Source organism: Triturus cristatus, chromosome 3_1, assembly GCF_964204655.1.
Source record: "Triturus cristatus chromosome 3_1, aTriCri1.1, whole genome shotgun sequence".
NCBI classification, from domain to species: Eukaryota; Metazoa; Chordata; class Amphibia; order Caudata; family Salamandridae; genus Triturus; species Triturus cristatus.
In genome coordinates this window covers 365,728,862-365,753,153 of record NC_140583.1, presented here as the reverse complement: position 1 = coordinate 365,753,153, position 24,292 = coordinate 365,728,862, and the positions used below count along the sequence as shown (strand labels likewise).

The 24,292-nt window shown below is 48.6% G+C and overlaps 1 protein-coding gene across 4 annotated transcripts in view; it reads right to left on the bottom strand.

Annotated features, from left to right (window-relative positions):
- NEDD4 (NEDD4 E3 ubiquitin protein ligase) overlaps nt 1–24,292 on the bottom strand; it is a 1,922,401-nt gene that overhangs the window by 194,844 nt on the left and 1,703,265 nt on the right. For all 4 annotated transcript variants that reach the window (XM_085644133.1, XM_085644134.1, XM_085644131.1 and 1 more), the window contains one exon: nt 15,585–15,658. In XM_085644133.1, coding sequence (XP_085500259.1) covers nt 15,585–15,658 — 74 coding nt within the window. The remainder of the gene's footprint in view (nt 1–15,584; nt 15,659–24,292) is intronic.

Genomic DNA, 24,292 nt, shown 5'->3' with positions numbered 1-24,292 from the left:
CTCTCCTGACTTTGCTCGTTTTTCTACAGATTCCTCTCTTAACTTTACTCGTTCTTCCACAGACTCCCACTTAACTTTGCTCTTCCTTCCACAGATTCCTCTCTTAACTTTGCTTGTTTTTCCACAGATTCCCTCTTAACTTCGATGAACGAGTTACTTACTTTCGGTAACGATGTATCTGGTAGAGACACAGTCTAGCCGCAGATTCCTTAACGTAGAATATCCCCAGGCGTCAGACTGGATCCGGAAAACTTTACGCAGCAGCACCTCTGCGCGCCGGGTGCGACGCCGCACGGCTCCGCCCGGACGTCGTCCATGGACGCGACGTCAGTGGAGCCATATATGCCCCTCCCGGCACACTGACGTCAGTTTTCGTCGGATAGATTTTTCCGCGCAGAAGAAGATCTGAGAAAAAACATTGTGGCAGACGATAGAAGTCTGCAACCATAATATAGAACTGTGAAGGACAAGAAGTCTGGAACCCATGAGCAAAGATAATCCATCACAAGACGGCACCAGAAAGGGACGTCGTATCCCCAGTAAGAGACCTATTAAACAGGGGCCAATGGAGTTCAAACTAATGGGCCACTAGGGAGGTAAGAGACCCCAAGGCGATTAAGAAGGGGAAAGAGAGGATGGGGGTGGGGGGGGGGGGAGAGGGAGAGGAGTAAATCCCCCACTGGACAACCCAGGGCGTAGGGATTGAAAAGGACCCATGAGCATACCGCCTAATCACGAGAACGGCAGAGTGGAGCAAGCAAAAGAGAATGAATTATTCCGTGTAGGAGTGAAGTGAAAGAGGTCACACTGCAGAAAGACAAAGCCACCCGGAGGGAGGCAAATGCAGGAAGCCCAACTTGAAAAGGTCCTCGAAGAGCGGGGAGGATGGACAGGCGTTAAGGAATCTGCGGCTAGACTGTCTCTACCAGATACATCGTTACCGAAGGTAAGTAACTCGTTCATCTTATAGAGACATCTAGCCGCAGATTCCTTAACTCAGAATAGATACCAAGGCCATACCCATAGAGGAGGCGAGTCTGCGACTGAACCCCACCAAGTTCCTGAGGGAACTGAGACGTCAGCAAGTTGTCGAAATACAGTGGGGACTGCAAGCTAGCGCAGTCACACCAGACCATGAAGCTCTGAAAAGAGCGTTAACGATGGGAGGCAAGGGCACCGCAAGCCGTCCAAGACAGCTGGTAAACCCTGTATGTTACTGGGTTGATAGAAGAAAGCGTAAAGCTAGAATGCCGGAGCAGAAGTAAGAGGTCTTGGCTTTGCCAAGATGAGAATTGAACCTAGGGTCAAATGGATCCACAGAATCCGATGTGTCGACTGAAATGAAATTCAGAGAGATGACAAACTGGTATGACAGAGTCAGCGCATACCGGTCCAGTATGCACAACAGTGGAAACAAGCACCATATAACCTGCACCGGCTAAGAGACGTGGGATAGCATTGGCAGGATACCGACCAATGGTCAGAAAGTGTTGATAGTACCAGTCAGGAACATAATATATTCCAGCACGTAGTCGCCCCTTCACAAGACATGAGAGAGGGCCGACGGCAATGATAAGTTCCGACCACAGGACTACAGGAAGAATGATAGTCATGTGGAAGACAGGAACATAAGTACACCTTGAGGAAGGTAGAACCACCCGAGGTAGAGGAGAAAAAAAACCCTCTTAGGGTAGTTTGAGCAGCCACAGAGGGGAAGGATGCATTAGCAGGTAGGCAACTGTGAAAAAGCGGGGGTATGTGGCAAGCAGGTGGAATGGGCATGCAGCCATAGAATAACAGGCCTCTATACACGAGACGACCCAGCGGGAGATAGTCCTCTTGTGAAAAGCCCGGCCTTTCTTGGCGCCTGCGTAGCCAACAAAGAGCTGGTCATCCACACGGAATGCTTGTGTGCGATTCAGGTAAAAGGAGAGCGCACGTTTTGGGTCCAGATGGTGGAGCCTCTCTTCCTCTCTGGAAGGGTGCGGAGGCGGAAAGAAAGTGGGCAAGGTCTACCCGATGTGGAAGGCAGTGACAACCTTTGTCAAGAAGGAAGGACGAGTAAGAAGCACAACCTTGTCCGGATGAACCGACAGAAAAGGAGGCTTACAAGAAAGCCTGAAGCTCACTCACTCTCATGGCAGAGGTGATAGCCACCAGGAAGGCAGTTTTCTTTTTTTTTATTTCAAGTCATTTTTATTGAAATAACAATGACAATACAGTAACTCTTCCGTACAAAAGGTTCAAAGTAGTCCATGTCCAACAAATACAAATACAAAAAATAGAAAATAAATAGCAAAAACAAATGATATAAAGAAAATCCATTCCGGCTCGCATCGTCAATATACAGATACATCCATATTTATACTGCTCAATGTGTGGGCGCGGCGACCCTGGGCTCAAGAGGTTAAACACGACTTAACTCACAGCCAACCCCGATCAGAGGGACCAACCACAGTACACATCTCAAGGAGGCTCATAATGAAAGGAGGATGCGTCCAATGATTTCCAAAGCCTTCTGTTAGAAGGGCTCCAGGCAGAAGCTTGCAGAGCCGGATTACTAGACCCCCTCAGGAAAGATAACCACTCCTGCCAGATTTTAAAACTCACCTCATTCGCATTTTTCCATTTGCAAAGAATCACTTTACATGCCATTGTTAACATTAAGTCCAACAGCTGACGATCTTGGTCTGTTGTTATTTGTGGGTCCAGCGCCCCCAGAATAACGTAAACAAATTCCTGTACAGGCTTTATCTTGAATACGTGATAAATGCAGTCAAATATCCTCCCCCAGTAATCCCCTAATGAAGGACAGGAAAATAGCATGTGTGCAAGATCACCAGAACCTGATTGACAGTTCCAGCACACAGGAGACTCTCTCAATTTACATCTGAAAAGCTTGTCAGGCGTCCAAAATGTCCTGTTGAGGAGCATATATTTCGTCTGAAATAGGATGGGTGAGACTGTGTGTAAGGGCCAACTTATGAATCACCTCCCAGTCAAAAGGTATGCCTGTTAGATTTGGCTCAGCCTCCCATATGGCTTCCACCCTTTTGTGTTTTTTCATGGGTAAAGGCAAAAACATTTTATACACCCTCGACACGAAGTGGCCAGCGTGCATAAGACGTGGGATATGAAGTAGTAGCCATGGGGTATAGGGAGAGAAATTACTCGCTGTCTGCATCGTTTTAATTTTTAGGAAATCATAAAAATCCATCGGGGTAAGATCATATCGCTGTTGCAAGGTCGAGAACGGCAGCGGAGCCTTATCATCATATAAGTCCTTCACCAAATTAATGCCCTTCTTGGACCAAGACTCCCAGATTATGCTACTACCATTATATTTAAGACGGGCATTTCTCCACAAGGACATAAACGATGACCTAGCAAATGTCAACTTTGTTTTAAGTGTTTGGTCGAGTCTAAGCAAAGCCCGTCTAGTATTCAGCATGATATATTTGGAGTGCGGTAGGTATGACAGGTCCATCGTGAGAAGGGCCTCCAAAGGCACATGATCTACTAGTGCCTCCTCAATATTAATCCATAGTGGTGTATAAGCAGGGGATTTTATCAACCACTGAGCCCCTTGTTTGCACAGAAACGCTGTCTGATAGCTCCTGAAGGAGGGGAGACCCAGACCACCTTTATCTTTTGCTAATTGCAACTTCTTCAGTGAGACTCTGGCTTTCTTGCCCTGCCACAGGAAATTTCCAAACAGTTGATCCACCTTAGTGACAAAAGCATTAGAGAACGTCATAGGGAGCATACTGGCCAGATAGTTAACCAACGGAGTCGACATCATTTTAAGCGTCTCTGCTCTACCCCACCAGGAGAGAAACTTTGGAGACCAGCCTTCCAGTAATGTAGAAATCTTTTTCAGGGTCAAGTCTTCATTTACTCTCAGTGTAGAGATCAAATCTTTATCAAAATCTAGCCCAAGGTATTTAAAACACCGAGGCTGCCATGTAAGACCGGAGTCCCCGATAATCCCTTTATCCCCAACACTGTTCAGAAGTTTGACCTCCGTTTTGTCTTTATTGAGTTTATACCCAGAGACTCTGGAAAAGTCCTCAATATCAGTCATGAGCGCCGGAATTGCCTCATCCGCTCTTTCAGACACAATAAGCACATCGTCCGCATAAGCCGTCAATTTAACAGTGCAGTCTCCAAACGGTATACCAGCTATCTTGGGATCATTCCTTATATGATATAAGAACGGTTCAATTGCCAACAAGAACAGTGAGGGTGACAGGGGACAGCCTTGTCGCGTGCCTTGTTGCAAACAAAAGGGGGAGGAAAAGGATCCACCGGCCCTAACTCTTGCCGAAGGGCAGCAATAAAGGGACATTACCAGTCTAGTGAATGACTCCCCTAAGTTAAATTTACGGAGGACAGCGCGGAGGAAGGACCAATCAACCTTATCGAATGCTTTTTCAGCATCTAGTGTTATTGCCGCAGTTGGCGTGTCTAGGAGTTTCGCTTTTTCTAGTACATGCGCCAAAATCCTTGTATTGTCACTGGACAACCGGTTTTTAAGGAAGCCTGCTTGGGATGGGTGGATCAACTGTGGGAGAACTCCCTGGAGGCGAGCGGAGAGTATCATAGCCAAGAGCTTGCAGTCTATGTTAATCAGTGAAATTGGCCTATAATTTTTCGGCAGCGAGGGGTCTTTCCCATCTTTAGGAAGTACAGCAATTATGGCCTCTGCCAAAGCCAAAGGAAGGCAGTTTTCAAAGTCAAAAGACGTAAAGGAATTTTTGTGAAGCGGCTCAAAGGGAGCGCACATGAGATAAGTCAAAATAAGATTCAAGTCCCATTGAGGCATTATGAAAGGAACAGGAGGGAACATATGCGTAATGCCTTTTAAGAATCTCTGTACAACAGGGGACTTGAAAAGAGAAGGCTGATCTGGAAGTCTCAGAAAGGCTGAAATGGCCGAAAGGTAGCCCTTGATAGTGCCCAGGGCAGAGCCCTGCCGGGCCAGAGAAAGATGGAACAAAAGGACCTCAGAAAGAGGAACAGAAAGGGGGTCCACAGTCTTGGCTGTGCACTATGCCACAAATTTGTTCCACCTGCATGCATATACCGATTTAGTGGAGGGACGCCTGGCTGCCAGAATGACATCACAGACTTCGGGAGGCAAGTCAAATGGAATCAGCTGTCGCCACTCAATTTCCACGCATGTAGATGGAGGCTGGACAGGTTCGGGTGGAGAACCGTCCCCAGCTGCTGCGACAGAAGATCCTCCCGCAGAGGCAGTCGGATTGGGGGATCCAGGCTCATACTGAGTAGCTTGGGATACCAAACTCTTCGAGCCCAGTCTGGAGCCACAAGGATGACTTGGGCCCAGTCGTGCATGATTTTCTTCAGCACTCTGGGTAGAAGAGGTATAGGCGGAAAGGCGTACAACAGAGCGCAGCGCCACTCGCGACGAAAAGCGTCGCCGAGCTAGTGCCGCCTTGGAAATTCCAACACACAGAACTGCGGACATTGCGCGTTCCCTTCTGTGGCGAAAAGATCTAAAAAGGCTCTCCCCACTGTTGAAAGAGACCTTGCGCCACCTCCGAGTGAAGACGCCATTCGTGATCCATCAGACACCAGCGGCTGAGTTTGTCCGCGCTGGCGTTCAAAGAACCCACCAGGTGTTGAACCGTCAAGGAAATGCTGTGACGTTCCAGCCATGTCCAGAGGCATATAGCCTCCTGACATAGGGTCCACGACCTCACCCCACCCCGCCCTGTTTGTTGCAATACCACATGGCGGTGGTGTTGTCCGTGAACACCTGCACTAACTTCCCCTTAACAGAGGGAAGGAATGCCTTCAGTGCAAGAAGGCTTGCCCGAAGCTCCAGAAAGTTGATATGGAGCCGGGACTCCGCCGGAGACCAGAGGCCTCTGATATCCGCCTCTCCCATGTGGCCGCCGCATCCCAGGAAGGACGCATCCGTCACCACTGCGTGCTCTGGTTGAGGAAGGGAGAGGGATCTGCCGCTGACCCAATGCTGATTCGTGAGCCACCACTGCAACTGTTGTGCAGTGCCCTCCGAGATCTGGACGTAGTCGGACAGGTTCCCCTGATGCTGTGCCCACTGGAACGTCAGTTCCCACTGCAGAGCCCGTATGTGCCACCTGGCATGGTTGGTCAGCCGGATGCAGGAGGCGATGAGTCCCAGCAGGCTCAAGGTCGTCTTGACCGAAACCCAGGAAAAGGGCTGAAAGATCGGAATCATAGCCCGAATGTCCTGGACTCGCTGTTCGGGAGGATAAACCCGAAACTGTGCTGTGTCCAAAACCGCTGCGATGTAGAGAAGCTTCTGGGAGGGAATCAGGTGCGACTTCGGCACGTTGATGGAAAACCCCAGCAAATGCAGGAAGTCGGCCGTAGTGTGGAAGTGGGAGACGACTGTGTGGGGCGAGCCCAGCTTGAACAACCAGTCGTCGAGGTAGGGGAAGACTGAAACCCCTGATCTGCGCAGATGAGCTGCGACCACCGCCATCACTTTTGTGCACACCCAAGGGGCGCTGGTAAGGCCAAAGGGGAGCACGGTGAACTGAAAATGCTCCAGGCCCATCGTGAATCGCAGGTAATGCCGATGAGGCGGCAGGACGGGAATATGAGAATAAGCGCCCTGCAGGTCCGGTGCCACCATCCAGTCTTGTGGGTCGAGAGTAGACCAGACCTGAGCCAGAGTGAGCATTTTGAACTTCTCCTTCCGGAGGAAGCAATTTACGCTCCGAAGGTCTAAGATGGGATGTAGACCCTTGTCCTTCTTTGGAACCAAGAAGTAGTGGGAGTAACAACCACGACCTACTTCTGGCGTCGGAACGCGCTCGATGGGCCCCCTTGGATAAGAGGGCCGTAACTTCCTGCTGGAAAAGTGCCAAATGATCCCTCTACATGCGGTGGAACTGCGGTGGCATGGCTGGGGGGTAGACTTAAAGGGGAGTGGGTAGCCCCGTCGAACAATCTCCAAAACCCACCTGTCTAATATATTGGTGCGCCAGTGGAGGAGGTGATGACGAATCCTGCCCCCCACTGGCGTCTGGTGGGTCTGAAACACCGGACTAGGAAGGTGTGGAGGCACTGGCAGAGGGGGTGTTGGTGGACTGACCCGCACGCTGGCCCCGTGAACCGCCTCTGCGAGCCCCACGTCCACAGATGCGCTGGGACTGTTGCTATGCAGGCTTGTTCTGAAATGAACGTGTTTGTACACCCCTTCCGGAGCTTCGAAAGGAACGAAAGTTAGAAGCGGAAGGAGTACGTGTAGCCGAAAGGTCTAAGGACTTTCCCGTGGCCCAAGAGTCCTTGAAACGCTCCAATGTGGAATCCGCCTTATCACCAAAGAGGCGAGTGCCATCGAAGGGCATGTCCATCAAATTATTCTGGACATCTGCCGAAAAACCAGTCGTCCTCAACCAGGCATGACGATGGAGCACCACCGTTGTGGAAATCGCCCTACCCAGCGAATCTGCGGAATCAAGACCACAACGTATATTGAATTTGGCCGCGTCTCTCCCCTCCATAAGAGCTTGGGAGAGAACTGCCCGGGCCACCTCCGGACACTGAGGTAGCACTTGTTCAACCGCAACCCATACAGAATGAGAATAGCGGCCCAAGAGAAAGGCAGTGTTCACAGACCGCAGTCCAGAACTTGCGGAAGAATAAATCTTCTTGCCAAACTGCTCCAACTTCTTGGGTTCCTTGTCTGGTGGAGCAGAAGGAAACTAACTCGGAGACGTCGAGGCCTGAACCACCAAACTCTCAGGTGTAGGGTGTTGGGTGAGGAAGACAGGGTCGGCCGGGGTATGGCATCGGCCTACACCCTTGTCCACAGGGGCCCCTGTATTGGGCTCGGAACAGGTGCCCAGAAGCACATCAGTAAGTGCATCATTAAACAGCAACAACAGTTCTGTAGAAGAAGAGGCAGGCCGAAGGACTTCAGTCAGTAGGTTGGTCCTGACAGCCACAGTAGGGAGCTCGAGGCCAAGAGCCTCGGCCGCCCTACGTAGCACCATGGAAAAGGTACCACTCTACTCCATAGTAGCTGAAGGGGATGGTGAACCACCTCCGCCTCCTCATCCCAGTCGGGGACAGACTCGCACTGTGCTGCGAGAGGGTTTTCAAACCCCTCCCAGTCCTCCCCTTCCTCCACAAGTGGACGAGGATGTGGGTGAATAAAAGGGTAAAAGTTCCCCATCGGCGTCGGGAGACATTCCTCCGGCACAGTGTCGATGTCGGAATAGAAGTCGACGCCGGCGTTGGTATCAGTGCCGCCGGCGACGTCGATGTCGGCGGGGGCCGTACGGGGTCCACCGGCAAGAGCGGGGAGCCATGGAGGCCTCTGGGCGTCGACGACGTCGGGGCCGGAGCTGGCGACGTCGAGGAACGCAGAACAGTGGGGCCCGCGGGGCCCGAAGGCGTGCCAACAGGGCCGCACGGGCCGAAGATACGTGCCATTGCAGACACAAACTTTTGCAATTCGGCCGGAGTCGCCGATGGACCCGGGAAAGGTGGGTAAGCCAACGGTAACTGCTCAGGCTCTGTTGGAGCTGCAGGGGCGGTGCCACCTGCCCCTTCAGCCACGTACCGCAACCGGCGAGGGGAGGACAAAGAGCGGCAATGCTTCTTCGACTTCTTGTGCTTCGCCTTACCTGACTCCAAGTGTGAAGACTTTGAATGATGCGACCGGGCCCTCGACCTCCCACGGGACCGGGACCTGGAACGACGTGGGGCCGACTCCCGGGCCTCCAGCCACTTTCAGGACCGCTCCCGCAAAGTTTTCGGGGCCATGGCACAACTCGTGTCGTGGTCACGCCCCAGGCAGAAGAGACACTCACGGTGCGGGTCCGTCAGCGACATCATGCGCGGACAGGTCCTGCAAAGCTTGAAACCGGGCATCCCTATGCACCAGGGGTAAGTAAATTATAACAAACAAATACTTAGTCAACAAGTGACGGGGTACCGCTCTCTCCGGATCTGCGATTGCTGGCGCGGAAAAAGAAAGAACAGAACTGATGTCAGCGCGCGTATGCGCGTCTAGGTAGCTCCAGTGACGTCATCTCGGCGAATACGACGCCAGCGACGCACGCAGAGCCGTACGACGACGCCTATAGACGCGCAGTGGTACTGCTGACGAAAGTTTTCCGGATCCAGTCTGACGTCTGGGGATATTCTAAGGTAAGGAATCTATCACCAACGTGTCTCTTTCAGATAACCAAGTTTTTGGGAGTTCAGATGGTGGAGTCTCTCCTCTACTTTGGAGGGGTGAGGCAGATCAAAGAAGGTAGGCAGGGTGATGGTCTGGCCTACATGGAAAGGAGCTGCAACCTGCGGAACAAAGGAGGTACGTGTCCGGAAATACCTGCAATTCACTGGCCCTCTTGGCGTTGTTATGGCCACCAGAAAGACTATTTTGATAGTCAATAGCCTAAGAGGGCAATTGTGCAGAGGCTCAAAGAGTGCGCACATCAAAAAGGTGAGAACAAGACTTAGGTCCCTCAGGGGCATGATGAATGGCCTGTGGTGAAAAATGTGCTGCAAGCTTTTAAGAAATCTGGCCACAACAGTTGACTTGAATAAAGAAGGTTGGTTTAGCAACCACAAAAATACAGTAATGGCTGACAGATAAGCTTTAACCGTGTACAAAACAGAGTCTTGCTGGTCCAATGATAAAGCAAACAAAAGAACCTTAGAAAGAGGTACAGAAAAATGGTCAATGCTGTGCAAATCAAACCATGTCACAAATATATTCCAACGGCAGCCGTATACCGCTTGGTAGAGTGACGCATGGCTGCCAGAATAGCATCACAGACTTCAAGAGAAAGGTCATAAGCTGTCAAATGTCTCCGCTCAATGTCCATGCATGAAGGTGAAGGGCGCGCAGGTTCTGGTGCAAAATCCTCCCGTGTTGCTGCGACAGAAGATCCTCGATTGGATGAATGATGGTCATGCTCAGTACCTCAGGATATGAGACTCTCCGTATCCAAGCTAAAGCCACAAGAATAACATGGTCCCAGTCGTACAAGATCTTCCTGAGAACTCGAGGCAGAAGTGGTATGGCACGCAGGCGGTCATAGCTCCACTTGATACGAAACACGTCTCTGAGCACGAGAAATTCCTATTCCCAAACTGCTAACATTATGCGTTCCCTGCACTAGTGTACAGATCCAACCAAGGCTCTCAATAATACTGAAAGAGTTCCTGCACCACCTTCAGGTGTAGATGCCATTCATGATCTGCTAGGCATCTTCGGCTGAGTTTGTCCAACCTGCCATTTCAGGACCTCCAGGTGTTCAACCACCAGAAAAATGCCTTGGCACTACAGCCACGTCCAGAGAGACACAGTCCATGATCTCACCTGTTTGTTGCAGTAATACATGGCAGTGGTGTTATCCATGAACATCTGACCAGCCTTCCCCTGATTGATGGAAGAAAGACTATCAGTGCCAAGCAAATCGCCCGAAGCTTGGTTGGTGTGGAATTCGGACTCTTTGAAGTTATTGTGGGAACGGATACACAATCCTCAAAAGAAGAGGATGCATGGTGAATGCAACAAGTTCAAGAAAAGTAAGTCCCCTAGGCATTTACTGATCCCATGGAGTTGTCTTTTGAGCCAGGTGTGACTGAAATTTCTCCCTTTTCTGACCCAACGCCACCAGTGCCAGCTGACCGTGGCCTGGCAGCCTTGCTGCACCCTTCCCTACCTCAGGATCCACCCTTCAGGGCCCTTGCCCTCAGGCCTTCTCCGAAACTATCCTCATATATTATGCATGAGGATTCCTAGTATCATATCTTAATCCCCTGCCCAGGATGGACACAGCAGGATTACCATCTTCTGTGTAATAACTCTGTTCAAAAGTCACCGTTAACGTGATCCATGGACAAGTCCACTATACATAATGGCAAGTAATTTCATACCTAGGTAGAACCGCTGAGGGTATTTTATGGGTAAAAAAAAAGAACCACAACTTCGCTGCTATATAACCATTAGCAGTGACCAGAGATATTTCTCATCTAAACACAAAGCATACTGTATGTTACCCAATGTCTTCTTGTACAGTGTTCAAATACTGTTGAGAACAGCTAAAAAAAAAAAATACATTCAGAGATGATCTTCAGCCAACACTTCAGTTGGGAGAGCAAAGTGTCACAGGGCTAACTTCTCAAATTCCATGAACAAAGTATGCATATTTTATATTAGATATTTTGCCTAAGTCAGGAAGAGACTACAGGGATTTTCCTAGCCAATGCAGACGTTGAGAACTTGGCTCTCAAGGAGTGAGCCTTAATGCCCTTTGTGGACTCCTTTTGGGCCACAGCATGGCAGATTTTAATATAAAGAATAACCGACATGGATAACAATTTTTCTGCACCGCTTTCCTCTTTTTGGTGCCAACATACACAACAAAGAGCTGGTCGTCCACTCAATCCCTTGAGCGTTCAATATAAAAACTGACTGCCCACTGTGGTTCCAGCCTTCGACTGTGAGGAGAGGTTGGGGGATAAAGGAAGGGAGTGACTGACTAACCCAGAACGAAGGAGGCCAACCATCTTAGAAAGGAAAGAAGCGTTGTTTCTGAGCACAAGCTTGTCAGGGAAAAAGGAAGTAAGAGGGCCTGCCTCTCAGTTTTCGTACCTCCCTGACCCACCTGGCTGAAGTAATGGCAAAATGAAAAACAGCCTCAAGAGTCAAAAGACGTAAGGAACACCTATGTAAGAGCTCAAACAGAGATTTCATAAAGAAGGATACCACCAAATTTAGGTCCAACTAGGGCAATACAAAATGAGTGGAAGAAAACGTTTGCTAGATCTTTTAATAACGTTAACACACTGGAGAATCTGAAATGGGACGGCTGATCCAAGAGGCAGTGGAAGGGATACAAAGCTGTCTGACATTCCTTTCAGGTACCAGTAGTACATCCTTCTTAGGCCAATGAAAGCTCAACCTTCATAATGTTAGATTATCATGCATTCAAGGGGTCTGTCTGGTGGTCCATGAACCAAGAGACAAAACCTACGCCACCTCTTGGAGTAGACTGACTGTCCAGTATTGTCCAGTCCTGCCACTATAAACAGGAGGTGCTGGGAGGTCTCCAGATAATGTCTGGAAATATTGATGGAATAGCCAAGGTTGAACAGCAAAGACACAGCTGACTGCAGATGGAGTCCTGGCTTTGAAGAGCCAGTCGTCCACGTAAGCAAGAACTGGAATCCCCCACCTCCTTCTGAGATGGCTGTCACCACGCCATCACCTCCATGAAAACCTGTGGTGCAGATGTAAGGCCAAGGAAAAGAACTGCAAATTGATAGTTACACCCACCACAAACCGCAAGTACTTCCCTAGATTAATGGCATATTCCCCTTTCAAAGCCAATGGGAGAAAGAATTAGGCATGCAGTTTGATGAAGCACAATGGGAATAGATCCTGCACAGAAAAAATTATTTTGCTAAGTACTTGCTGGGGAGAGAACCATGTTTTAAGATCATTTCCATTGCCACTGTACACTGACATACAAACTAACGGCCTTGTCTGGACAGTTCATGAAGTAGGAGCAAAGAAAGGGCAACAAAAACACACTACTTTGTCATGTCTGATGAAAGCCGGGTTCAGGAGCAAGATTTTAGATTCTATAAATCAAATAAAGGATGTACTTTTGGATCACCTGTCAGAAGAATCTTACCAGGTACATTTCTCACCTCCTTTTAGTGGCAAGATAAACAATTCTGGCCTTCCGTGAAACATCCTCCATGCCCTTCAATGATTGACAAATGGCTGCAGAGAGGTTGGTTCTGACTGGGTGCTGAAAAGTTTTTTTTCAGTCTTTATTTTTGAGACGTTATTCTTAAAGTTTACACAACCAAAACTGAACACAACAGACCGTACCTACGCATTCTCGGATTTACACAGTATATGATTATCATCCTCAATAACAAAAATGAAACAACATACAATGTTACTTTATAACCCTCAAACCCCTCCAGGGTTCCACATCTTTCTATTCATACCAAGCCCCCATTGGTTCCCATGCTTGTCCTTCGTCTCTATGTTCGGGGATTTACAGTTCTAACTGTCTCTCATATTTATCAGCTCTCTTTCACATCTTATGGGCAGAAAGCTACTGTGAACCTTTCCAGAATCTCTGCCCAATAAGCAAAATCTTCTACCACGTTTGCGTCCCTCCTAGCCGCCTCATAGGCTCCTCCTCTGCCAGGGCACATTCAATGAGATCGCTTTCCAATTTCGCTACTGAGGGACCCTCTGGACACAACCATAGTATGGCAATCCTGCGACTTGACAAAACCAGCTCCCAACTTGTAAACTTGGCTCTTATTTTCTGTTGCTGAGCAATGGGAGATTATGTTAGGGGTGCATTGTGTGGGTGATGACACCAGTGTGTGGGTGAGGACACTAGTATGTGGTCTGTGGTCCTGCTAAGACAGCGACCACTTTTCTCCAATATTTCACTATTACTATGCATGGTCATATTACATTAATGAATGAGAATCTCATTCCTGCACCACAGACATACTGATGATCTCTTGGGGTATATTTTACTACTCCTTTGTGGCATCATGTAGCTTGGGTGTAGATCAAAAAAATGGGGTTAGCTTAAATTGTTCATTGCTAGATGCAAGCTTGATCTGCATTCTTCTCTTGGTCCAATTCTTATCCGTAATGGTGTGCCTGCCTCCAAAAGTCAGTATTCGAGGTAGTAGAAGAGTGGCACTACTGAATGTAGGTGTGCTGCCACCTACCGTCATAACTTTTGTGAATACCCAAGAGGGGCTGGTAAGACCAAAAGGGAGCACCGCTGACTGAAAATGCTCCTGTATCACCCTAAGCCAAAGGTAGTACTGAAAGCCCTGCAGAACGGGGATATGGAAATAGGTGTCCTGCAGATCAAACACCACCATCCAGGCTCCAGGGTCGAGGGCAGACAAGACCTGGACCAAGGTCAGCATTCTAAATTTTTCCATTGAGAGAAAGCAGGTCTAAAATAGGACAGAGGGCTTTGTTCTTCAAGGGAAAAAGAAATTAGTGAGCCACTTCTGGCGCAGACACCCTCACGATAGCCCCTTTGGCCAAAAGGGCTTGTACTTCCTCTTGTAGGATAGACAGATGGTCCTCCATCAGGTAGTCCAGTGTCAGTGAAGGGTGTGGCAGAGTGATTATGAATGGTAAATCCCTTCTGGGAAATCCGCAGGACACTCCTGTCTGATGTTATGATCTGCTAACTTGGCAAGAATCGATGGCTCCTGCCTCCAACCATGTGGCTGTGCTCCATTAAGGGCACGCTAAAGAGGTTCGGCGCTTGGGGCTGTGCGGTAAGACAGGAGTTTGGCAGAGGGCTGAATGACTCATTAACCCCGACCGCTGGGTCAGTGGTTGCTGTGGCCTCAACCACAAGACTGCTGGGCATCCTACTGATGTAGAAGTGGGTGCCAGTATGGACTACAATAACAAATAATCTTCTAAATTCATGTCTAACAAGGAATGCTTTGTGTGAGATCTTCCTTGTGGAGATGGAACATCAAGCTTTGCAGGCTGAGGTCGGATGGAAACCAAACGAGACCTTATTCAAGGTCATAGCAGCAACGTCTTGGAGAGATAACCGGTGTAGGAAGAGAAGCAGGAGGCAGTGTCTGTAAAGTAACCGGAGGAGAGCTAGTGAAAATTTCAAAGAGTCCAACAGGTGCAGAGGGCAAACCCAACAGCAGTCTCTCTGATGGAGAGCCCCTCAACTCAGCAGGCGCACCACAGGGAGTCGAAAGATATCCAAAGATTTGGAGCATGGCTTCACAGAAATCTTCTATCAACCTCGGTGTGGCAGAAAGCAGTGGACACCCTGGCTATGCTGATACAAGTTGTGAGACTGACCTCAAAGATGACCAGTTTTGGGAGCGAGATTGAGATGTGTGGTGATGCTTGTGTGCCATCTCAGGAGTACAAAAGAAAAGGAACCCAGTTCCGCTTGGATTTGTTAGGATTTTTCTCACCTGATGATTTGAAGCACAATGACGATCGACCTCGGTATCAACTCCTGAGACTTCTGGAACAGGAACGGGAGCTAGGTTGACTGAGTCATCAGATTCTTGTCAATGTAGAGTTTCACCTCGTGGTCTTTTATGGCCTTCGGGTTCATCGTCGCGCAGTCACTGCAGGCTTTAGAGTTGTGACTCTGCCCCAGGCAAACCTGATTAGGATGTGTCACAAACATTTGTTTGTGCCAGTCCTTACAACGTTTAGACCCTATTGTCTTGGGAGGTGGCATTTTCCTTGCACACTTTAAAGTTGAGAGTATAATGGGCCTCAAAGAGACGAGAGAGAACTCCGTATCCACACCTGGTAGCACAGAAAGAAAGTTACTGACGTCAGTGTGGGGAGTTGTGCCTATATTAGCTCTGTGCGCCATTTCAGGAGCGAAACAGCACAAGTGCAGAGTCACATGGCACAATATACCAGCGTAGAGAAACTGCCAAAAAGTTTCAGAATCCAGTCTGACACCTGGGGAATATTCAAAAGGTGAGGTATCAGCTGGTAGAAGTCTCTATCAGAATATCTCATTCACAAATAAAATACTTACTGAATATATTCTCTCTTGTTTATGTTGGTAATAACTATTTCAGAACCTCCAATTTTCAGTTCATGCTGATGGGTCTAAAAACAGAAAAAGTAGAGATTATACACAAGCAAATTTCATTCTGATATGTTCATTAACAAACTTGTACGAATGTCCCTAACATTCTGAATCAAAATGAAAGACTCACTAACTACACATTCAAAGCAACAGAAGTCCTACATGAAATCAAATATATGTGCTTTTGGTGCATAGTATAATTCTTCGCTTGCGTTTGCTAACAGCATCTTGTCAGAAGTCTCAGGGAGCGCCTATTTTCACAATAATTTATTGAAGAAAAGTCAGAAAATTTATAAAGATCATTTTTGTGCATCCTTGTTTTAAAAGTGGCAACCAGGACAGTAGTTCAATTGTGACTGCTTAATAAAGAAAGCTGATGAATGGCCCTAAAATACTGACTAACAAACTGCCAAACATATAAAGTGAGGCAAGTGATTGATTATATGTTGCATTACATTCACACATACATAACGGAGCCATTTGCAAACTTTACAAGTAACTCATATTTGTATGTTTAGTTTTTTAAATTTTTTTTTTTTTAAAGATCCAGGGAGGTAAAGTGGTAAGCCCAGAATGCTGAGCCAACACCGTGACTAGAACCTGGTTCCTTAATTCCAAACTAGGTAGCTATGGCTGTTAGGCCTCATCTCCTACCAGCGATGCAAAACAATTAAGAGCACAAAATATATTTTTTTATTCGCGGATACTTCTCGACCTCTTTAGAATACAATTATATCGCCAGGTCTCTTAGTTTGCTCTCTAAAGTGTTCCTCAATGTTTTTCTGTGGTAAGTTGAATAATATGTTTTGTACAATGCCCATCAGTTCCTGTTATTTTTAGTAAACAATGTAATATTTTTATTAATTAAATCTATATTTACCAAGTCCTAGATGAGCAAATTACTTACCTTCCGTAACGCCTTATCTGGTAGAGACATGATTTAGCCGCAGATTCCTTACCTTTGAACTTCCATGCGTCCGGCTGTGCGCCTGTAGGTGGCATCGGCCGACTCTGCGTGCCGTCGTAGGCGTCGTGTTAATCATCATCGTGGCGTCCACATTATCAATACAACCGCCACTTCGGCACGCTGACGTCAGTACTTTTCACGACTTTCCACATCAGAAGCACAGAGCCATGAAGTGACCGACTGTAGTGTGTTAAACAAGCATTTGCAATGCAAATAGGTCTTGCATTTGTGAGTTGGAGCTATTGACACTGTAAATGGCAATGTTTTTTACCTACACGTTTTATTTTTGGAGTGAATGTATGTAGTGTGCAAAATCCCTTGGAAAGGTCCTGCACTTCGTAATAAATATATTGAAAAAGATGCAAAGTGTGGATTGTGTCAACAATTGGTTGGCACATACCTCATGGGTGAAGTGTCGCCACACATGCACACCGTGGTTCTTTACTAATGCGAAACTCATTAATAAAAGTAGTGCTTACAGACTAACCAACACGATCGGGATTGGAGCATGTGAATCCGAATCCCGGCTTCTCTTTCATTTTCTAGACTATTTGACTCACTCTCCTGCATCTTGGTTGTGCCCTAAACACTGGGAGGCAATGAAGTTTGCCAAGGGGGCAGGGGGAAAGGGGGCTTCGGGGGTACATGAAAATGTATTCATTGCCTAGTTGTCAAAGGTCGCCCGGTGCGATTAGTTAAAAGTGTGCAGATTTCATTAGGATATTAAGAGTACTTTACTCGCATCTATGAGAAAATCGACATTAACTAAACAAAATGCCAGAATGCATGTCAGTTTTCACAGTGTTTTAGACAGTACTGGTTGCTTAGTTTCATTGCATTTATTTTTTTATTTACTCTTTTACACAGCATCCAAAGTAGGTTACCTAACCCCAAAGCCCCGAGTTGTTAAATGACCCATAAAAGGGAGTGTTTTACAGTTGAGCATATGTGTCCAAATGTAATTTTGGTAGTGCCATGGAATGATCAGACAATGAGGTACTCGATGAGCAGGTATTTAACTACATGTTCAAAATGTACGATATTGTGGCTGTTTGTACACAACCACCTCTCTGAATGTGTTTATTAACACAGAGCTTCATCTACCAGACAGTGCTCACAGAGGGCCGATTAAAGCACAGAACAAAGTGTATTAATTTATCCTGAGTGTGAAGGCACCCGAAAGGCTTAGGTGCCCACCCGGAGAGACTAGGGATCCCAGCGCTTCTACAGACTCTGCCGTGCTCCTCTGCACCAGCAGGGCACAGCTCAGAATCTGCCGCTTCTGCTAAGAATAGGTGAGGGGGATGAGGTTGGAGCATTCGGGAGTTGCTGGCAGATTTCCAGGCTAATGAACGTGATGATTCTGGCATGAGGCAATGGAGACTGACTTTGTCTGTTTGTCTGCACCAGTCTATTTCTCTACCATCTACCGGGATCACTGTCATGCATCCATTCATCTCTCTTTGTTAGAGGGGCGCGAGCCAATATATTAATTAACAGGTGGAGCCAGCCGGAGACGAGCCAAGCGTATACGAGCCAGTGGGCGAGTCGTGAAAATGATCGGCATGTTAATCATACAGTAAACATGATGTAAATGTGCGATAATGTCTCTTCAGAATTAAAAAAAGTGCATTTCTTTAGCTCGTCACCTCAGTACACAAAACTATAGCACTGAATTGAGAGGAAGTTATTAAAAGTGCTCGTTGTAAGCATGAGTTAAATCACTGCCGCTCCTCCCGCCCGACAACAATGCCATTTGTGAACTAAGAGGAGTCAGTTGCCATGCATACCCCGAATGTTGCCTAGAGTCTTATTATATTTGGAGTAACATTAAAATCTAGTTCATTAAACACAAGAAGTTTTTGTACAGCACGCATCTTGAACTCGCATATTTCAAGGTGGCAATAATAAAGATGAAAACGGAAGTGCAGGCAGGAAAACACGAACGGGAGGGGAGGGGGGGGTGGGGGAGGGGATGGGGGGGAAGGTGAGCAGTCACAGACTGAGGGAGGGGGCTATGGGGTGGGGAGACAGGGAAGAAAATAGTATTGGGAGTAAAGGGGCCAATAGCCGTGGAAGGATACAAATGCTGAATGAGGAGGGACTAACAAGTCTCAAACCAATCGGAAGGCAGCATTTAAGACAAAAGCCAATGAGCAGAGAGTGAGTGGAGCTTCTACGAAGCTTCCACACTACAGTATATACTGTATGTATCTCAAAGCGATGGCAGCGCGAATAACGCTAGGCGAGACCTAAAAGGAAATAGTGTCAGGAGTAAAGGGGCCAATAGCCGTGGAAGGATACAAATGATGAATGAGGAGGGACTAACAAGCCTCACACCAATTGGAAGGCAGCAAATGGGCCGAGAGTGGGCAGAGCGTCCACGAAGCTTCCACACTACAGTATATACTGCATGCCTCACAAAGCGATGGCAGCGCATTTGCGCTGCAATGCTAGGCGAGACCTAAAAAGGCAACTAGGTCCCTGAAGGGAAAAAGTCCTTGATACTAGAACCAATCTGCAGAGCCGGAACAATAGGTGTGTCGGTAAGGAATCTGCGGATAGATCATGTCTATCCCAGATAAGGTGTTACCGAAGGTAAGTAACTTGTCCATCTGATAGAGACATCTAGCTGCAGATTCCTTACCTTTGAACAGATACTCAAGCAGGGACTGCGGAATGGATCAGACCAGGAAGTCATGCAAAACAGAGCTACCAAACAGGCCTTCTCTGCGAACCCGGAAATCCAGGCAGTAGTGTCTGGCAAACGTGTGCAGCAATGCCCACGTGGCTGCTTGGCAGATATCAGAAACGGGAACACCACGCTGGAGAGCCGTGATAGACGTTTTTGCCCTGGTGGAATGGGCTCTGAACCGTTCAGGAAGATCTTTCTTCGCTAAGGCATAAAATATTTGTATGCAGAGAATAACCCAGCGAGATATAGTCCTCTTTTAGACAGCACACCCTTCCTTGGCACCCACGTACCCTATAAAGAGTTGGTCATCCACCCAGAACTCTTTGGTTCGATCAAGGTAGAACGATAATGCTCTTTTTGGGTCCAGACGATGGAGACGCTCCTCTTCCTTGGAAGCGTGCGGAGGTGCATAGAAGGTGGGTAAAATGAAAGGGTGTTACCACCTTAGGTAGAAAAGATGCCCTTGTGCGGAGCACCACTTTATACGGAAAGACTGTCAGGTAAGCAGAATGTGATGACAGTACCTGCATTACGCTCACCGTCCTGGCAGAAGTTATTGCCACGAAGAAGGCTGTTTTGATGGTGAGCAGCGGTAGAGGGCAGTTGTGCAGCAGCTCAAATGGTGCACACATCAGAAAGATGAGAACCACATTAAGGTCCCACTGTGGCAAAACAAAGGGTGAAGGAGGAAACAAGTGAGTTAACCCCTCCAAGAATCTCTGCACCAGAAGGGATTTGAAAAGAGAAGGCTGATCAGGCAGCCAAAGAAAAGAGGAAAGGGCCGAAAGATAGCCCTCCAAGGTGCCCAGATCAGAGTCCTGCTGGGCCACGGAAAGTATGAACAGAAGGATTTCAGATAAAGATGCAGATGGGGGGGGGACAATAGACCGGTCTGTACAATATTTACAAAATGTGGACCATCGGCAGGCATATACCGACTTCGTGGAAGGACGCCTGGTTGCCAGAATAACCTCACAGACTTTGAGAGGAAAGTCGAAAGCTGACAGCTGTCGCCGCTCAATCTCCACACAAGGAGGCGAAGAGTGGACAGTTTCGGCTGGAGAACCCTCACGTGCTGCTGTGACACGAGATCTTCCTGAAGGGGCAGCCTGATCCGAGGATCAATTGTCATTGTCAGAAGTTCGGGATACCAGACTCTCCATGCCCAGTCCTGGGCTGGAGTGGCATGGGTGGAAAGGGGAAAAGGAGGCCAGAGCTCCATGACGAAAAGCACCACCGAGCGAGAGCCGCCTTGGAAATTCCTGCGCACAAAACTGCTGACATTGCGCGCTCTCTATGGAAGCGAACAGATCTAACCAAGGCTCTCCCCACCGCTGAAAGAGTCCTTGCGCAACCTCCGGATGGAGATGCCACTGGTGATCTCCTAGGCACCTTTGGCTGAGTTTGTCCACTCTGGCGTTCAAAGAACCCAGCCAGATGCTGAACCACCACGGTAATGTCCTGCAATTCCAGCCAAGTCCAGAGATGCAAAGCCTCTTGTCACAGAGTCCACGACCCCACCCTGCCTTGCTTGTTGCAGTACCACATGGTGGTTGTGTTGTCCGTGTAAACCTGAACTAGCCTCCCCTTGGTGGACGGCAAGAAGGGTTTTAGTGCCAGTCGGATCGCCTGAAGCTTCACTAGGTTTTTATGGAGTCGGGCCTCCGCTAGAGACCAGAGTCCTCTGATCTCCACCTCTCCCAGATGGCCGCCCCATCCCAGAAGGGACACATCCGTCACTAACGTGAGGTCTGGATGGAGAAGGGAGAGGGGTCTGACTCTGCGAGGTTTGATAGCCACCACTGCAGATCTTTCGCAGTGCCCTCTGAGATCTGGACTAGGTTGGTGAGATTTCCAGGATGCTGCGCCCATTGGAACTTCAGGTCCCATTACAGAGCCCGCATGTGCCATCTAGTATGGTCCACAAGAAGGATGCCAGAGGCCATGAGGCCCAACAGCGTCAGAGTCATTTTCACTGAAATCCAGGATAGAGGGTGAAATATCGGTATCATAGCCCGAATATCCTGGCTCAGGAGGAAAAGCCCGAAACTGCACTGTGTACAGAACTGCTCCGATGAAGGTGAGCATCTGAGAGGAAGTCAGGTGTGACTTCAGTGCGTTGCTAGTGAAGCCCAGTAAATGCAAGAGGTTCACCGCTGTCTGGAGATGGGAGATGACTGCATGGGACGAGTCCGCCTTCAACAACCAGTCGTCGAGATAGGGGAAGACTGGAACTCCTGATCTCCGCAGATGAGCTGCAACCATCACCATCACTATGGTGAACACCCGCGGGGCACCGGTAAGGCCAAAGGGGAGCAGAGCAAACTGAAAGTGCTCCTGGCCCACTGTAAAGCGCAGGTAGTGATGATGGGCCGGCAGAAAAGGAATGTGGAAATAGGCGCCCTGTAAGTCCAACGCTACCATCCAGTCTCCCGGGTCTAGGGCAGATAGTACCTGAGCCAAAGTGAGGAACTTGAATTTCTCCTTCTTGAGGAAGTATTTGAGGGATCTGAGGTAGAGGATAGGACGGAGGCCTCCGTCCTTCTTTGGACCCAGGAAATAGTGGGAATAACAACCACAGCCTATTTCTGGCCTTGGAACCCTCTCTATAGCTCCCTTGGCCAAGAGAACCTTGACTTCCGCACAGAGCAGCGTAAGATGATCCTCCATCAGCCAATCGTGAGTTGGAAGAGTAGAGAGAGGGGTAGTCTAGAAGGGGAGGGAGTAACCCCTTCGGACTATCTGCAACACCCACCTGTCTGAGGTGATATTGCGCCAGTGGTGGAGGAGATGGCGTATCCTGCCTCCCACTGGACGCTCGTGACCCCGAAGGACTGAACTAGGAAGGTTTAGCAGTGGAGGAGGGGATGGTGGTTTGGCCCGACTTCTGGCCTCCTGACCCTCGAGGACTGGATGAACCACGGGCACGGCTCCGCAGATTCTGCTGAACTTGCGGAACACGCTGGCTGGAATAGGGTTGGCGCATTTGGAAGCTCCTTCCGTAGCCATGAAAGGAGCGAAAAGAAAATGCAGGCTGAGGTGTTGTACTGAGGCTCAAGGATTTGGCCGTATTTCGAGGAATCCTTGAAGCGCTCAAGCGCTGCGTCAGCCTTGTCTCCGAAGAGACATGAGTCATCAAAAGGCATGTCCAGGAGGCTTGCCTGGACATCCTTCAAAAAACCAGATGTTCTCCTTGGCGCAGGGGACGGTCGCTGTGGAGATGCGACCGGCAACGGTCCAGGAACAGGTCCAACAGGCGGCGTTGGTGCCGGAGCCGAAGGCATGAGATCCACTGAATCTCCTTCACCTGGCCCTGTGGGACGCGAAAGCGTGCCAGCAGGGTCAGGCTGCCCCAACACGGCGCACATGGCATCTGGAAATTCCTTAAGTTGGGCGGGGGTCGCTCCTGCCCACGGAAATGGTGGGAGACACGGATTCAACCCAGGTGTCCGCACCGTAGAACGGGGCCTAGAATGCCGAGGCTCCTCCGTCTGGCCACTTGGCAGACGGGGTGAGGTCGAAGCATGCTTTGACTTCTTGTGGTGCCTCATACCTGACTACTTCGACGAAGAGGACTTCGAGCCCCCACAGCGATGCTCGGACCTTCCTCTCAACCGACGCAGGGAGCCAGATCGACGAGGCGACCTCCGCAGCACGTGATAGGCTGCGAGCACCTTCTGCGACCACTCCCTCAAAGCCTTCGGAGCCATGGCCCGGCAATCGGAGCACCACTTCGTGTCGTGGTCACACTCCAGGCACCAGAGACACACGAGGTGGGTGTCGGTTACTGACTTGGCGCGGTGACATGCTTCCTACTGTACATTCCTAACACACCAAAAGGAGTTGACAAAAGGTGGAAAACACTCTGTAAAAAAAGAAACAGGGGGTAGCTCTCTTCAACAGATCGGCGCTAGCTGGCACGGAAAGAAAAGAACTGACGTCAGCGCGCCGGAGTGGCGGTTATATAGACGACGTGGACGTGACGATGAACACAATGCCTAAGACGTCACGTGGAGGCAACTGACGCCACCTACCGGCACACAAGGGTATTGCTATCAAAAATCTTTGATCCAGCCTGATGCCTGGAAGTTCATAGGTAAGGAAGCTGCAGCTAGATGTCTCTATCAGATCAGTCAATGATACTAGTTAGTGATATGACAAGTCTGCTGATTTGCCACTACCTCAGAATACATTCATTTTTTGGCCTCATTTACACTTGCTCTGCCTTACTTTACTGTGCGATCCTGAAGGGTTGCTATTTTCATCCACTTTGAATTTCTTATGCCCGTCTATTGAAGGATGCCTATGTACTACCACTCTCTATGAAGCAATATGAGGAACGCACTTCTTACCAATATACTTTCTGTCTGTCTCTTCAGCTAGTTTTTACTGGTCAGGCTGCACTTCAATCTCTTGCCTCTTCTCCCTTAGGCTTTTTCTTTAGGCTTGCTATTTGTTTTAACAAACAATGAATTTTGACAAAATTACACCAATGATTATAAACCAACTAGTAATATTAGGGAAATGTATACCACCTTTTTGCATTGTCCATGCCTTTATAGAAAGGTCATATATTGCAATAAAACAACCCAACGCCAAGGAGACAGTCAAGCAGAAACGTTGCACCTATTCACATTGCCTTAGAAGCATTAGTTCAAGCATTTTCATTAAATTTTAAGTTTGGCCACCGGCAGAGAGTTATGCCGAGTATCTGGACTGGATGCAGCCTTTGGAAACAACCCTTGCTGACAGCGACCTTCAGCCGACGACAAAGCGTTGGCCGCTGGCCCAACCCCCACTGCGCATGGCCAAAGGCATGTTCAAAGGTTGTTAGCCATCTGTGGTAAGTTAGACAGTGTGCATAGCTAGAGGCCAAGCCCTTAGGCCATTTCCTATGGATGACTGGCCACACTGCATCGCCATAGGGCAAGGCCGTGCATTCAATCTCTGCTGCATGGGGACGAATGCTGTGTTCTACGGGGCTTGGCTAAC